This window comes from Octopus bimaculoides, chromosome 10 (assembly GCF_046866305.1).
Source record: "Octopus bimaculoides isolate indiv1 chromosome 10, ASM4686630v1, whole genome shotgun sequence".
NCBI classification, from domain to species: Eukaryota; Metazoa; Mollusca; class Cephalopoda; order Octopoda; family Octopodidae; genus Octopus; species Octopus bimaculoides.
Window position 1 is genome coordinate 20,632,590 of NC_142937.1, and position 17,500 is coordinate 20,650,089.

At 39.0% G+C, this 17,500-nt stretch overlaps 2 protein-coding genes across 2 annotated transcripts in view; both read left to right on the forward strand.

Annotated features, from left to right (window-relative positions):
• The window catches only part of LOC106872569 (apicoplast pyruvate carrier 1), a 21,509-nt gene extending 11,214 nt beyond the window's left edge, over positions 1-10,295 (forward strand). The window contains exons 8-11 of the mRNA XM_014919600.3: positions 1,351-1,473; positions 3,197-3,406; positions 4,196-4,295; positions 10,023-10,295. Of these exons, the coding sequence (XP_014775086.2) occupies positions 1,351-1,473; positions 3,197-3,406; positions 4,196-4,295; positions 10,023-10,114 (525 nt within the window). The 3' untranslated portion in view covers positions 10,115-10,295. The remainder of the gene's footprint in view (positions 1-1,350; positions 1,474-3,196; positions 3,407-4,195; positions 4,296-10,022) is intronic.
• A 3,572-nt stretch (positions 10,296-13,867) lies between these two features.
• The window catches only part of LOC106872568 (apicoplast pyruvate carrier 1), a 20,643-nt gene continuing 17,010 nt past the window's right edge, over positions 13,868-17,500 (forward strand). Inside the window, exon 1 of the mRNA XM_089358264.1 lies at positions 13,868-14,202. Within this exon, the coding sequence (XP_089214390.1) occupies positions 14,076-14,202 (127 nt within the window). The 5' untranslated portion in view covers positions 13,868-14,075. The remainder of the gene's footprint in view (positions 14,203-17,500) is intronic.

Genomic DNA, 17,500 nt, shown 5'->3' on the forward strand with positions numbered 1-17,500 from the left:
TGTTCAAATAACATCAACAGCAATGAAAGAAATCTACTGACCATCTAACCTTTTCATCTACTTACATGTTTTGGTGAACTCTTAAAACTCAAAGTAACTAAGTTTCTATACTAAGAAGCCTATGACCTAAGCTGGCACTAAATAAATACTTTATTACAAGATTTTACACCCTGGACTGAACTATGAGCATTAACATTCACCTTTTAAATGGTTAATATTCTAAATTGTATCAAACTAATATTTTCATTAACCTTGATTCTTTCAGAACAATAAAAGCAACCCCAATACCTGAACCTGAAAGACCTAAATTCATAGATCCAGTTACGAAGTTTTAAAATCATGATTAAACTCTGAACGATAACACAACTCCAACTTTAATCAATAGAATCCTCTATAATATCTTTCCAACATAACTTACCCTACACATTAATTACGTTCAACGTGATCCCACCTACTCTAGGAAAAATAAACATATCAGAGAATATATAAAGCAAACCAAAACTCAAATGAACCTGGTCTCGAATGAACCAGGTTGAAACTTCAAAGACTTTCTGCAGCATTCTCGAAAAAGAATAATGATATATTGTCAACAAAAATTATTGAGTGATCCTTCAGTTTAATATAAAATTATATTTATTATAACTTGATGCAAACTCACACACATAAACATATGCACACACATACATACATATATATATAAATATATATATATATATATGTATATATATATACTCTTTTACTTGTTTCAGTCTTTTGACTGCGGCCATGCTGGAGCACCGCCTTTAGTCGAAGAAATCGACCCCAGGACTTATTCTTTGGAAGCCTAGTACTTATTCTATCGGTCTCTTTTGCCGAACCACTATGTTACGGGGACATAAACACACCAGCATCGGTTGTCAAGCGATGTTGGGGGGACAAACACAGACATACAAACACACACACACACATACACATATATATACACATATACGACGGGCTTCTTTCAGTTTCCGTCTACCAAATCCACTCACAAAGCATTGGTCGGCCCGAGGCTATAGTAGAAGGCACTTGCCCAAGATGCCACGCAGTGGGACTGAACCCGGGACCATGTGGTTGGTAAGCAAGCTACTTACCACACAGCCACTCCTACGCCTATTATATATATACTTATATATATATATATATATATATATATATAGAGAGAGAGAGAGAGAGAGAGATAGATAGATAGATAGATAGATAGATAGATAGATATACACGTGTATAAACATGTGTGTGTATTTATATATTCAAATATGCAAAATTACACACATCCATGCAGATAGATTAACAGATGATTATTCAAGAAAAAATGTTTGAATTTTTCCTCAGGTCTATGGATTGACGTTCATCTCAGATGATAACTTCCTTACCGTTCTTGGTTCTGCTTGTGCAGTTGGCAATGCCGTCGCGAAAATGAGCTGGGGACTCATATGTGATAAATTATTATTTAAGGTAAGAAGAAATCTGATCGGTTCCTTTTTTTCCTCATGTGTACGCATATTGTTGTCAAATATTACACACACACATACACACACAAATAACAAATATATGTATATATTGTATCTGGAGAGATACAAAATCGAAATATATATATATATATATATATATATATATATATATATAAAACACGTGTGTATGAATTACACACAGAGAGGAGAACCAATAAGTGGTCTCCTTATAAGCAGAAAAGAGATGTCAAATCCCCAAACCATGAAAAATACATTCTTATTAATAGCACGTTGGATGTAGGCAGGCTAGACAATTTGAAAAAGTAAAAAGGCCAGTTATTTCTATACTCCAAAATTTCACCATTTATTAATTAAATAAATTAATTATCTGTGAATCATGAGTAGAAACTGTTAGAAACGTATAACTATAAAACTCAAATACGTACCATATGCCAAGTGATGCACGTGCATATCGAGTGTTATCGTTATACGTCGAGAATTCAATTCAAATGTCCTTAACGAACGCGCCAAGCCAGAATAAAGCAGCAGTGAATAAAAAAAATCACAGTGAATTATATGACTCAAGAATTAAAATATTTAAATATAAATATATAAACGATAAAAGTTATTAAAAATGATAGTTTATACCAGTGGTCAGCATGCGTAAAAAATGTCCGTAGACCATAAATATTTTAATAATATATACGTGTCTATCAATTACACAAAGAGGAGAACCACTAAGTGGTCTCTTTACATACGGGAATTACGCAGTATAAGCATCTCTAGAGAAAAATCCTTATCAAGATGATATAGACAACTTATATGCATCGTTGAAAGTCCAGATGTTGCAGTCTCTATTAGAGAATAATTTTTTTTAATGCTTATTTGCTAAATAAACAATATGTTTCATAGGCAGACGAAACGAAATCGCCCTGTATGTGACTGACGGATCCACATTTCGCTGCATTTGCGATTTGTCGATGTATATATATATATATATATATATGTGTGTGTGTGTGTGTGTGTGTGTGTGTGTGTGTGTGTGTGTGTGTGTGTGTGTGTGTGTGTGTGTGTGTTAACTAAAGACTATTTGCCAGTCTGGTGTATCAGACTCTATAGGCGGGCATGGAGGTAGTGGCTGGGAGTCAAAATAAAAGGATGCATATGGCGGTGCATGCTCTAGCCACGTTACTGCTAAAATGACAGTATGCTTGAGACTGAAGAATCTTCCATATTAGGTTTGATCGATTAAATGTGATCTGGGACTAAAGGCAATGAAGTAAAAGCTTAGAAGAAACTCTTACACTCTTGCTCAGACATACATTTTGCTTTAGTTTGGAAGCTTTTATCATACTGTAAATGCCAGTTTTTAATTATGCCGCTTGTAGTATATATGTTTCAGGTAATATACTATCCGCTGCACTAGCTAATACTGATCAATCATTTAATTTTTTTTTTCTTTGAGTATAAATGCAAACTCTGGAATTGAAGTATATTCCGTTTTAGGAACGATTCTACTTGAGTCCTTCCACGGCAACCAATGTAGGACTGTATGTATTTACTTAATGATTTTCTCTTTCCACTACTTGGTCAAAGTCGTTGTCGTCTATGCTTCACCGAAAAGATCCTTATAATATTTATTGTAACAATGTACCTATATTGTCATAATGCATATTTTTGGCTTGAAAAAGAAAGTCTTTTCAACGTATATCATTTTTCTTTAACAGGATTCCACCATACTTCTGTGTTTATCTGTAGCCCTTTTGTATCTCCTCCTCAATGTTTCATCAATGGTCGGACGATACTTTTACTTTTTTATTGCATTACTGACGTATGTTGTTCCGGGTGGGATATACGTTGTAATGCCTTTTATAATCAGTAAGAGTTATGGTATCAAGTACTACGCAAGTAACTGCGGAACTGTGTATACGTCACTGGTAAGTTTGAGTTAGATTTTCTATCTGGAGCTTCTCATTTGGTGGAAGCTGCTGTTTTGTTGTTTTGTGAATCACTGGTGACTCACTCGTAATGCCTGACCATGTATCTTGCTATTAGATTTCGAATCATCCAGCTATTATTATTATTATTATTATTATTATTATTATTATTATTATTATTATTATTATTATCATCATTATTGACTAAGAGAGCAGTGCATGCCATCACAGTGACACTGGGGTAAAATATACGAAGCCCGGTATACCCGTCATGGTTATCCGTCTGATAAGAGTACACCAAGCACATGCATCACAACCATATGTGCGTGACTTGGTGATCTCATATTAAGATAAACAGTGACTAGCTGATCCCGCTCAATAGGTCCCCGAAAAGGTTTGTTTAAGGATGTTGAATGAAACAGCCATATTTCAAAAGGTGAATTATCCTTCCCTACCAAAAGAATTCCTCTCAACACACGGCTAGGCGGCGTGTTGGCTGAATTGTTAGCATGCCGGGCAGAATGCTTGGTGGCACTTCGACCGTTTTTATGTTCTGAGTTCAAAGTCCACGGAGGTCGACTTTACCTTTCATCATTTCGCGGTCAATTAAATAAGTACCAGTGAAACACTAAGGTCGATGTAATTGGTTGGTCTCCTCCCCCCAAATTTCAGGCCTTGTGCTTATTGTAGAAAGGATTATTGCTATTGTTGTTGTTGTTGTTATATCTTAATTACCAACATATACATAAATGTAACCTTAATGTGAATCGCTTCCATTTTATTTTATAGATAATATCGGGTCTTTTAAATCCATTTATTTTAAAAGGCATGCAACATTTCTTCGGTTGGAATTGGACGTTTTTCTTCTTTGAAGTCATCGGTTTTATCGGTGGGTATAAACCAGTTCATTACCTTAATTTCCATATGGATCCATGTTCAGTCCCACTGTGTGGCACTTTGGGCAAGTGTCTTCTATTATAGCTTCGGGCTGACTAAGCTTTGTGAACTCAGGGGTGGCTGCGTGGTACGAAGCTTGCTTCCCAACCAGATGGTTCCGGGTTCAGTCCCACTGCGTGGCACCTTGTTTATTAGAGGCTGCTATGATAGATTCGAAGTTGGGTGGAGCAGAATAGGATAGTTTCAGGGTAGATCTATTAAAGATAGAATGATAATTATGTTGAAGAGGGAAGTTGGAGGCTAGTATTTTAAAGAAGGATTTAGCTAAGTTCTTAACGTTAAGTGAGAAGTGGGGTATGTACCACAGAATAGAGCGTCCACCACTTTTTCAGGGTATCTAGGAATAGTGCTTTCAATGTTTTCGGAGAATGGAGTGCTATCTATATTTTTGGTGAATGGAGGAGGTTGGCAGGGCCTGTTGTTGTTAGCTGTTTTAGTTGTTATAGTTTTTGACCTAGCGTTCAATGTATGCGCGTGAGGTCCAGGTTGTGTAGGTGTAAGATCTTCCGGGGTTCTATCAAGGAGTGTATTTGGGTGTGTTTGGTCGGTTGCGATTTTGATGGTTGGTGCGTCTTTGAGATGTGATTTGGGATTTGAGATATATATTGTTTGAGCCTGGAGTTATGGATGTATTTTATTTGTTAGGAGAAGCCGCTAGCGGTGAGTGCTTGATTTTAATATGGTGTGTGGTTATTGAAAATTTCCTCACTGGAAGAGAGGTCGGATATACGGGTTGAGATACCCTCGATTGTGTTACTAAAAGTGGATTTGTGGTGATTGGAAAGGATGTTAAGGTATTTAAGATATTGAATAGGTTTGTGGTAAGGGGAGTATTGGGAGGTTGATTTACTATACATACATAATATATATATATATATATATATATATATATATATATATATATATATATATATATATATATATATATATATATATATATGTATATATATATGTGTATATATTAATAATAATAAAGGAGTTACGACGCAAAAACGTATAAATTCAAAAGAACATATTTGTGTAAAGAAATTTTGATTTAAGCATCTTAATGAATTCTTTATACTGAAATATATATTGAAGAAGATAAATATGTTCTTTTGAATTTATACGTTTTTGCGTCGTAACTCCTTTATTATTATTAATATAACCAAAAGGATCGATTCTTGAAGAGTCTGCATACCTTCATTGTCGTTTTTTTCTGCTATTTTGGTGATGATTTTTTAAGTTAGCTTACCAATTATTTTTGTTGGTAGTTAATTTATAATATATTGATATTGAATATATATATATATATATATATATATATATATAAAGTTGTAGTGTATTGTCAACTTAATGTGACAATCCCAATAAGGGAACACACTACTGCCGTTTAGCCCTAGGAAGCTGGACCGCTTCCTGTCGGCCTTGACACAATTACTGTGTCCTTAAGATTGCGAGGGGGAGACAAGCTCCTCCACCCAGCCTAGCCAGCGTTCAGGGACATGTTTCTGAGTCTTTGCTCGTCATCAGCCTGAAGTAGCTTGCCAATTCTCTTTATTACGATAATAAAATATCTTACATAGATGGGACAATACAGGACACTACAAACATTTAAGAATTGTCATTTAGTGAGTCATTTTTCTTTTAGCTTTTTTTTAAAAAAAAATATACGTTTAAAAATATATATTTAAAAATTTCTACAAAACTTGGAATATTTCCAATGGTTTACACTTAATTCCAGGGTACACCAGTCTACACCTTTGTATTTTTTTCAGGAAAGTTTTAAGTAGGGCCGCTCACTCGCAACTTCCTTCCTACTTTCTTCCATATTTCCTCATATACTCTTCTAGACAGGTGTCTTCTCTCCAGCCCTATCTTGCTTTTCAGGTGGTACCTGAAATAGTATAGCATTCCAGGGCCGGAGATGAAGGTTCCTGTCTTCATACCTTGCATTCGAGTTCTCCATGCACACTCTTTCATAACTGCGACTGTACATAGAAAACAAGCCTCACCTTCCTTAGGTAGTCCGGTGGGCGGTGCATTCTTAATCACAGATTCAGCCGATAGCTGTACTCTTCCTAGGTGCGACAGCACGTGTTCGACGTGAATTGTCATCTCCGAAAGATGGGTGCACTGAACAAGAGCGTTCAGGATGGTTTCCTTCTCCTGCCCGCATCTTGGACATTCGGGTGGCACAGAAATCCCGTGCCTGGACAATTTCTCGTGGACAGGTAAAGCATTCCTGAAACACTGCCAATTCAGGGATCTTTGGTAATTATCCAAATACCCCGCCCTGAAAGTGTTCCGAAACAGGTTGGATAGCTGGTTCTCATCGAGCCCCAGTGTCTCTCCTAGCACGTCGTCACTTTTAAACTCTACCAACCCTTTGTAAAACGCAGAGGTGGTATTCCCGCTGCCGGCCTTACCCGCCTTGTGGATTAGCTCAAGTGCCTGCCGGCATTCCTTTTGCCATTCAGTCGATTTCTGTCTTTTAATTAAACCGGGTTTAAATCCCTCTAGAGAGGCTGGTCGTGGAAAGAATTCCTCGGCGAGCAAATTCCACACCTGACCACCATCCAGGTAAGACCAGAGATGCCTTAGTCTCAGTGCATATTTGCACATCAACAACCATGGCATCCCTAGGCCACCCTTTAACGGTTCCTGACAGCACACGGAGCGCCTCACAAGCGGCTTTCCCCTCCACAAAAAGCGGAAGAGAATCCGAACCAGCTTGTTTAGCCACAAATCAGGGCAGGGGACGACGGTGAGGCGGTAGGTGATAACTGACGCAATAAACGTCTGCACCACTTCCGCCCTTCCTTTCAGGGACAGCGCCCTTCCAGACCAAGTCCGGGATAGCGCTTCTACCCTGTTCGTCACCTCACTCCAATTTTTCTCCGTCTGGGAGTCCGGACCAAACCAAACTCCGAGCAACTTAACAGGGCCATCCGTCCAGTGTCCAACAACACTGGACGTTATCGGCTTGCTGCTCCAGGTGCCGAGCCGCAAACCTACAGACTTGTCCATGTTAACTTTTGCCCCTGCCACCGTCTCGTATCTTCTGATTGCCTCTGCTACGCGAGGTAGCTGAGTCATCTTGGATACGGTGATGGTGACGTCATCCGCATACGCCGAAACACCTTTACCACATCCGATTTCATTAGTGGTGCTTCCCAACTTCTCCAACCTCCGCAGCAATGGCTCAAGAGACAGAACATACAGAAGCGGAGACAGGGGGCACCCTTGACGGACTGAACGCCTGATCTCAAACGGCTCCGACAGGTAACCGTTCACCTGAACCGTGGATTTGATGCCACCATAAATGGCCTTGATCCAACCGCGGAAATCCGGGCCTAGCCCAGCCGCCTCAAGGACTGCCGCCAGGTACCGATGGTCAACCCTATCGAAGGCCTTACTTTGGTCTAAATGGACCAATGCCCCACCTTTACCGGAAACTTTCCCCACCCTGTCTAAGGTGTAGCGTAAGAGATGAAGATTGTCCTGGATCGACCTGCCAGGAATGGCACATGTTTGCGCCCTCCCGACAAGCTTATCCGCGACAGCCGTCAACCTTTTTGCTAGCACCTTGGCCAAAATCTTTAACTCTACATTCAGTAGAGTTATGGGCCTGAAATTACTAAGATGGTCCCCCTTGCTCGGGTCTTTTCTGACCAGCGTTACCACTCCCCGACTCACAGAGCAGGGAATTCTCCCATTCTGTTGCCAGTTCGTGTACACGCCAGCCAGCAAGTGTCCGAACAAGTCCGGCATTGTACTATAAAACTCGTAGGGCAGACCATCCAGTCCCGGCGACCTGTCCCGCGCGCTCTCTGCCAGCACCTCTTTGACCTCCGCAGCTGTGATCGGCCCTTCACAACGCCCCACCTCACTTGCTGAGAGTCGCGGTCCGTCAGCCAGGACATCCCTTAAGGGCTCCCCATGGTCCAACGTCTCGTTTGTCCCAAACAACCGTGCGAAATGCTGATGAAAGGCCTTCTGCATCTCCTCCTGTCCTTCGATCCGGCGCCCCTGTTCGTCAATTAAAGACTGCACAGAAGCATTTCTGCCTCTCCGACTCTCCACATGACGGGCCCATCCGGCAACATTAATACCTTCTCTGCCTACCGCGCGTAACTTAGCCCTGACTCTACTACCTTCGTGTTTGGCTTGGAGGTGACGGAATAATACCGACCTCGCCGCCAACACTCTGGACGCAGAGCCTGATACTATGGCCTCCTCTAATTCCTTAGTTAGATTCCCTTCTACTCTTGCTCTCTCTAAACTTAGCTCTTTACTAAATCTAAGAGACTCTAAACGTATGGCTCTTTTGAGGGCGCACCACCATCTGCTATTAACGATGGCTCCGCATAATGCCCTCTGCACTAATTCCGTCACTCGAGCACGGAAGACTTTACTAGTCAAAATAGACTTGTTCATCTTCCAGTACCCGGGTCCCTGTCTATGACACTTAGCTAACTGTATCCTACATGTCACAAATTTGTGATCCGTGTAAGAAGTACAGTGAAATTGTGGACAACTAACTATATCCCTATCACTGTCTTTTATAATCACCCTATCTAAGTAAGACCTCTGTGAACCGTCGTTATTAGACCACGTCCACTGTGGAACGAACGGTTCATCCAGTCTATAGCGGTCTACTAGTTTATAGCTTGCTAGTAGCCTTTTTAGGCCAGGGCTTTCCCTTCTATTGATTGAGCCACCACTATCCACTTGCGCGTTGAGAATAACGTTGAAGTCTCCTGTTAAAACTAAAGTTTTCGACGTCGCTAGGAAATTTTCCAAATCTCGAAAAAAAATTACTGTGTCCTTAAGTTTGCGAGGGGGAGACAAGCTCCTCCACTACAACTTTATCGCTCCACTACTGCTTAAATCTCTCTGAGAGATTTAGAAATATTATATTTCTAATTTTGCTGATCAGTGAATAAACTTCACTATGATTATATAAGTTTGCGAGGGCTAAACAAGCTTCTTTAACCAGCTGGCAAACTACTCCAGGCTGATGACGAGCAAAGACTCAGAAACATGTCCCTGAATGCTGGCTAGGCTGGGTGGAGGAGCGTGTCTCCCCCTCGCAAACTTAAGGACACAGTAATTGTGTCAATGCCGACAGGAAGCGGTCTAGCTTCCTAGGGCTAAACGGCAGTAGTGTGTTCCCTTATTGGGATTGTCACATTAAGTTGACAATACACTACAACTTTATCGCTCCACTACTGCTTAAATCTCTCTAAGAGATTTAGAAATATTATATTTCTAATTATATATATATATATATATATATATATATATATATATATATATATATATATATATATATATTCACACACGCGCGCGCACACACACACACACACACATATCAAAATGCGATTCAGGGACCGGATTGTAGCAAGCTGGTAAACTTCAGCCAGCATGTAGCATATATAGAGAACAAAAACTGGACTGTGTACGGTAAGGAATAATGACAATTTATTGGTATCGAGTTTGATACACTTTCTCCCCATAACGAAGTTATGAGGAAATATACTACATATATACATATATATAAATAAATAAATAAATAGCAGCAATTCATCCGCTTTTACTTCTCCGGTTCAAATTCCGCCGCGTGCGTGCATATGTGTAAAATGTTTATCGAATTTTCTATTATCTATTTTACCAGGACTAATATTAACGGTGATGTTCCAGAAACCGAAGAAACTGGAACGAAGAGGGAGTGTATTGAGTGTAACTGAAGACCAGTCCGAGCCCTGACAAATCCTGTTCATTATGACCAGAAAGACCAACGCAAGATAAATAAATGCTTCATTCACATGTAGAGATATCCATATGAATGTATGTTATGCACCGAGCTCAAAAGAGTGCTAGGAGATACAAGCCATGTTACTAGCATCTGCCATTTTAATGTACTTTAATGTATGAATATCAAATTGTTAGTAACTCTTTTGTAATTGTTTATATCAAATAATATATACACGTGGTCTGATAAATAAGTATCTGGACTGTTTCTATAGTAACAAAGCTAAAGCATGCAGAGTGTAGCCGCTAAGCACAGATTGAGCTTGAACTCTGCTGTGCATGCGCATTACCTTTTAACGTTCTAGCTCAATTCTGCTGTTTACGGCAGTGCTTGGAAGGTAGGTGTGTAGCATGTGGTCGTTGAATTGACTACAACAGAGGAAGTTGAGAAAAAAATCTGCATCAAATTATGCCAAATGTTTGGTGATATCTGCTCAGAGGCCTACGCAAAGTTTTCAAAAAGTTCCATCGTTCACGACACATTGAAGAAGGTGTTATGCAGCTGAAACCAGAGTGTCTTTTCGGTCAAGTGAAAGCAGTTTTGGCACAAACTTGGCAAACACACGTTTCATACCTAAATCGTCAGGAGTAATGGACTGAACTGAACCGTAATTAATCTGCATATCCTCTGATAACTCACGGATGGTCAATTTCCCCTCAGAGCTGCAGGCATATCTGCGATGTTTCTCTCAGTTCTGCTGGCTGCGGGTCTCCCAGAAAGTTCGTCAATATCGGCATTTTTTCGACCATCATGGAAACAGCTGAACCACTCGTACACTTGTATGCGGCACATACACTCTTCTCCGTACACTTTCTGCAACTCTGCGTTGGCCTCTGAGTAGGTATCATCATAACAACTTTTTCATGCTCAATGAGATGATCACACGCTGCACACCTTCCCTCCAAGCACTACTGTAAGCAGCAAAAGTGAGCTAGAACGATAAAACTAAGTTTGTATGCACAGTGGCGTTCAAGGTCAATCTGTGCGAAGCAGCTTCACTCTGTGTGCTTTAGCTTCGTTACTATGACAACAGTCCGGATACTTGTTGATCAGACACTGTATGTGTGCGCGTACATATATATATATATATATATATATATATATACACATATATATGTGAGTAACAAAGATGTACAGGTGTCAATTCATTACGGCCGTTTCAAGCGACTCTTTTAATTGATTAATGAAATGGTAATATATATATATATATGTATGTGTGTGTGTGTATGTATGTATGTAGGTATGCATGTATGTATGTATGCATGTATGCATCTGTGTGTGTGTGTGTGTATGTATGTATGCATGTATGCATCTGTGTGTGTGTGGGGTGTATGTGTGAGTGGGTGTGTGTGTGTGCGTGTGTACGTTTGACAGGTTGTGGTCGGTCAGATCGAAAGGAATCTGCAACAGAACAAAAACCTTGAACGAACTAAGCCAAACATGTAACATGTAACCAAGCATGTAACCAAACATGTAACCAAGCATGTAACCACATTAAATGTTACCTTTCCATAAATAGAATGAATATTTCTTGCTGCTTCCAATGTTGAAGAGTCACTTTTGAATTCCTACGGCAAACCATATCTGATACGAGTTTGATCTAAACTCATTTTGAATGCAAAGTTTAAAATTGGTGCGAATCTAAGCACGGTGGTATGACGAAATCTCCAAAGAAAGAAAACATTAGGAAGTAAAAATTAATGCCTATTTTTTCTGTAAGTTTTGGAAACATACCCTTACAGTGATCAGATCAAAACTGCGACAGGACTTTCTTTCCAACTTGATATATATATATATATATATATATATATATATATATATATATATATATATATACTCGTATGTGTGTGAGTGTATGCGCGCGTGTGAGTACGTATGTACGTATATGTTTATATAAGATATATATGAGTGTGTGTGTATGTATGTGTGTGTGTGTGTGTGTGTGTGTGTGTGTGTGTGTGTGTGTGTGTGTGTGTGTGTGGAAATATTTATTCCCACTTAAATGTGGATTTTAACAAATTTTACTGTTGTACATACCATGAAACGAACTCTCATATTGGCGTTTGGTGCAAAATGCACGTTTCTTTATATCACTCGCGGGGAGATAGATCCCCACCAAATCCAGCACCAAGACAACCTGATCACGTAATTTCATCCTTCCTTGGTTTCATCGATGATGGATGCTCAACTTTTAGACAAAGCTGCGACTCATATCCCCGCACGCACCATATAGACAATTAGTGCTTGTATATATATATTTGATATCATAGAAACTTTCAGAGCGTGAATAAAATATTTTTAACGGTAAAACTCCAAGTAGAATAGCAATAAGTCTATAACTAAATGCGTGTGCATATTGTTATGAACCACGTGGAATTCAACCGTTAAATATGAATTTATACATATATATATATACACTTATATGTATATACATATATATATATATATATATATATATATATATATATATATATATATATATTGAATATACATATCGTGTAACGCCAGAATCTAAATACTTCAAATCGTTGTTAGAGTATGGCGTCTGGACCAGTTAATTTGTACTGACACTGAAGAAGGTTTACGTAAGAAATGTATTTCCTATTATGTACCACACAGACATGAAACGCATGTATTAAATGACTTCAAAATATCACTGTTTGGTTTGACTTCATCATTACAACGTATTATGTGTGTGTGTGTGTGTGTGTGTGTGTGTGTGTGTGTGTGTGTGTGTGTGTGTGTGTGTGTGTGTGCGTGCGTGCGTGTGCGTGCGTGCGTGCATGCATGCGTGTAAGTATTAATCGAAGCGCTTGACGCTCCACTGTTTATGTTGCATCTATAGCGTGACATCTTATTTTGCTGAATACTCCTGAAGAATACTTCGACAAGCGGCTGAAGGTGGGAAAACAACCATTAATAAACCACGGGTGTCGCAAATAGTGGCTGGGTAAAATTCGTTATTAGCGACGCCCAGTATGCCCCCCCCCCATACGAAGCAACTCAATATGAAAGTAGAAGGACTCCAGAGATCAATGATGAGAAAGATAAACAGCATGAGAGGCATTGATTATTGGGGTCGACTAAAAAATTCAATCTCTATCTCCAACGCCACCGGGAGCGCTACATTATTTGTGTTATGTGGAAAATATTCCATCAATATTGCACAAATGATGTTGGCATCAATTTTAAAATCAAGCCAAGACTTGGCCCCCGAGCTATCCGTCCACTACAAAAATCGAACTCGGTACGCATAGCAACATTACGTCACAATTATTTTACCTCAACCGGTCCAAACGGATCCCATAAAATTCAAATTTTCACCGGACAAATTTCTTCCAAATATCCCGGACCAACCTCCTACACACGGATATGTCCCCAACAATAATAACTCTTTGCTAACGTTGGCTACGGTACCCCATATATGACTATAAGACTTCACCAGGTGGCGCTATTGAGTTAGACATGACCTGAGCTTATTATACTGGCCGAAACCTATCAATATAGTCAAAGTTATATATATATTCACACATACATGTATAAATTAACACGTGCAAACATATGCCAGCAGCGTACGTCAACAGGTTTCATGTATAAATCGTCGTCATCATCATCATAATCATCATCATCATCATCATCATCATCATCATTGTCTTCGTCATCGAGTATATTGATTAAGTGATTAAACTTTTTTTTTTATCATAGTCAGTGTACTTGAAAATAAAGTAGGCCATCATGCGTTCAGAATGAAGAGAGATAAAAAGCTGAATAATAATATCAATATAGTTCAGTCCATGGAATATACGTCCGTAAGTTAGTCATGCACAACAACAATGGAAAAAATTAGGTTCATTAATTAGATCAAATTATTAGTAGTTGTAGTATTAGTATTATTGCACCTTTAATTAATTAACGATGGACACTAAATCCGAAGTTGCTGCTGATAAAACGCAATCAGAAAGAAAGCCGTCTTGGAGATTCTTTCTCACCTTTCTCGGGATTACAATACTTCATCTAAGTCTTGGAGCCTCGTTTATTGTAGGTGAGATCCATTAAACTATTATTATTATTATTATTATTATTATTATTATTATTATTATTATTATTATTATTATTATTATTATTGTTCAGTAGTTTTATTTTTATAACGTGTTTTCACTTCACTACCAAGCGCAGCTCTGTGCGCCTTGGGTATGTGCTGTGGTTTGCTGTGGTGCTCTTATGTTTACTCTATTGAAAGTGTTTTGCGTAGAATGTGTGCAGTACCCAGTAGTGCAATTTTCTGTATGTTATATATATTTGTAAGTCCTGGTGTTTTTGTTATGTATTTGTCTGAATATTTTTTTATTATACCTAAGGCACCCACTATGATAGGAATTGTTTCTGTTTTTAGGTTCCTCATTCGAGTTATCTCTATTTCCAGGTCTTTGTATTTTGAATGTTTTTCCATTTCTTTTCGAGAAACGTTGTCATCTGCTGGTATTGATACATCAATTATTATTATTATTATTATTATTATTATTATTATTATTATTATCATTATTATTATTGTTGTGGCTGTCGTTGTTGTGGTTGTCATTGTTGTTGTTGTTGTTGTTATTGCTGTGGTTGTTGTTGCTGTTGTTGTCGTTGTCGTTGTCGTTGTTGTTGTTGTTGTTGTTGTTGTTGTTGTTGATGATGTCAAGGCGGCGAGCTGGCAGAATCGTTAGCTCGCTGGACGAAATGCTTAGCAGAATTTCACCCGTCGCTTCGTTCTCAGTTCAAATCCCGCCGAGGTCGACTTTGCCTTTCAACGTTTCAAGGTCGATAAATTAAGTACCAGTTTTGTCTTAGGATCGATCTAATCGACTGGCCCCTCCCGCCAAAATTTTTGGATTTTTGCCTGGCTAAGATCAATATTTAAATAACAAACCATCGTAGCTGTTGTTGTTGTTGTTGTTTTTTTTCGTAAAAAAAGAAGTGAGTTGGGGGAACCATTAGCAACGCAGCCAGAATGCTTTGCAGAATCTGTTCCGTCTTCTTTAAGTACAGAGTTCGAACCTGGCTGTCGCCAACGTTGCTTTACCTTCGTTTTTTTTTCTTTCTTTCATTTTCGCATAAAATCAAGTTCCTCTGAAGTACAAGGGATCGATGTTAACGACTGGTCCCTTCCCTTCAAAAATTGCTGGCCTTGTTTCAAAACTAGAAACCGTTGTTTAAGATTTCGGATCTGCACTTCCTGAGTTCAAATCCTACCACACTACCATCGTTAATTTTATTTTTGCCACTTTGTGTAACATAAGGAAATATGGCCTCCACGCAATAATTATAATTAAGCTTTTATAAAAAAAAATTTGGGTGCTTATACAAGATTAGATTAGTTCTAATTTTCAAAAGAAAAAATATTTATTCACTTGAAAAAAATTAAAATAAAACAAATTCCTCATTTATGCAACACCTTCCATAACTGCTCAGTCATTTCCTCCTCCTCCTCCTCCTCCTCCTCCCTTTCCTCCTCCTCCTCCCTTTCCTCCTCCTCCTCCCTTTCCTCCTCCTCCTATTCCCTTTCCTCCTCCTCCTATTCCCTTTCCTCCCTTTCCTCCCTTTCCTCCTCCTCCTCCCTTTCCTCCTCCTCCTATTCCCTTTCCTCCTCCTCCTCCTCCCTTTCCTCCTCCTCCTCCTCCCTTTCCTCCTCCTCCTCCCTTTCCTCCTCCTCCTCCCTTTCCTCCTCCTCCTCCCTTTCCTCCTCCTCATCCCTTTCCTCCTCCTCCTCCCTTTCCTCCTCCTCCCTTTCCTCCTCCTCCCTTTCCTCCTCCTCCCTTCCCTCCTCCTCTTCCTCCTCCCTTTCCTCCTCCTCCAACCCACCAACCATCATTTATAGCTATTATTAAGTTAATTTCCTCCTTGGTCAACAGAAAGGTTTCACAAAATATCCTTGCTATCTCTCTGCATGTGGGACAACCGAGCTCGTGAGAAACACCGGATTCAGAAAAAGTGGCCCATTCGTGAGACTATGGAAGCAGGCATGCCAAATATTGTGAATGAACCAATTGTCAGATTATTTTAACCCACCACTCTATATAAAGTTTTCTATATAAAGCAATTCACTAAGGCATTAAATATTGATAGTGAATGTTTTCAGATATAGTCCCTGATTTTCCTGGTTTGTCATTTGATAAGATCAAAGCAGGCGTGTTTGACGGACCTCCGATTCGTGCCCTTGTATGTGATGAAGAATTTGACAGAAAGATCAATGACAGGAAAAAAGCAGCATGGCTGTCATTCGTAGCAATCATAAAAATATTTTCCTGAAAACAGAAAAACAGATGACTATGAAATTCTTGTAAATAATACGCTGTTGGCTTTCCATGATCTTGGGTGTAACATGAGCGTTAAACTCTATTTTCTGAAACATTGGAGATGTAAGAGACGAACAAGGAGAGCGCTTCCATCAAGACCCCCAAGACCAAGGAAGAGCGTTATCAAGGGCGATGGTATAAAACATAATGACAGCCTCCTGCTGGAACATTAAACGACATTTCCTTGAGATTTCCCTGAAACGAGAGTTCCAAGCGCAAATTCTTGCTAACGCTTCTGCCAGCGCGCCGCCGAAATTTGAAATCAATATTCTTTTCTACTCAAGGTACAATGCCCTAAATTTTTTGGGGAGGGGAGGCAATCTATTAGATCGACCCCAGTACGTAACTGGTACTTAATCTATCGATCATGAAAGGATGAAAGGCAAAGTTGAACTCGGCGGAATTTGAACTCAGAACGTAAAGACAGACGAAATACCGCTAAGCATTTCGCTCGGCGTGTTAACGTTTCTGCTAGCTCGCCGCCGAAATTTGAAATGAATGTTATCAAAGCGGAAAAGAAGCTTAAACATTATATAACTATAACTTGGTTGCTCTCGTACTTAACTCTGTACTACTTGTTTACTTGGCCTTTTAAGTCAACACGTTAAAAGGCTGATAACATTCGTGTCATTAACAGAACGGTGTAGCCTTAATTAGTGAATATCTTTCACCTGATAATATTTAAAAATGAAACAATTACAAAATGAATGCTCGTTGTTATCGTTATCGCTTGCTCTATTTATCAACACCTACACTTTGAATCTATTTGTGTCATTGACGTTAGTTAATGTAATGTTTATTAATTAATCCATGAATAATTTATCTTGATTAAACAGTCGCAGACGATTTTGGCCTATTTATTGCTCGTTCTGTATTTGTAGTGACTTCTAAATCTTTTTTTTTACATTTATTATCCTGGCCAGTAACAATTTTGTTGCATTGATACCAACAATTGGTATTTCTTAATTTGGGTACGCTGAATTCAAATATGAAGTTAATTTT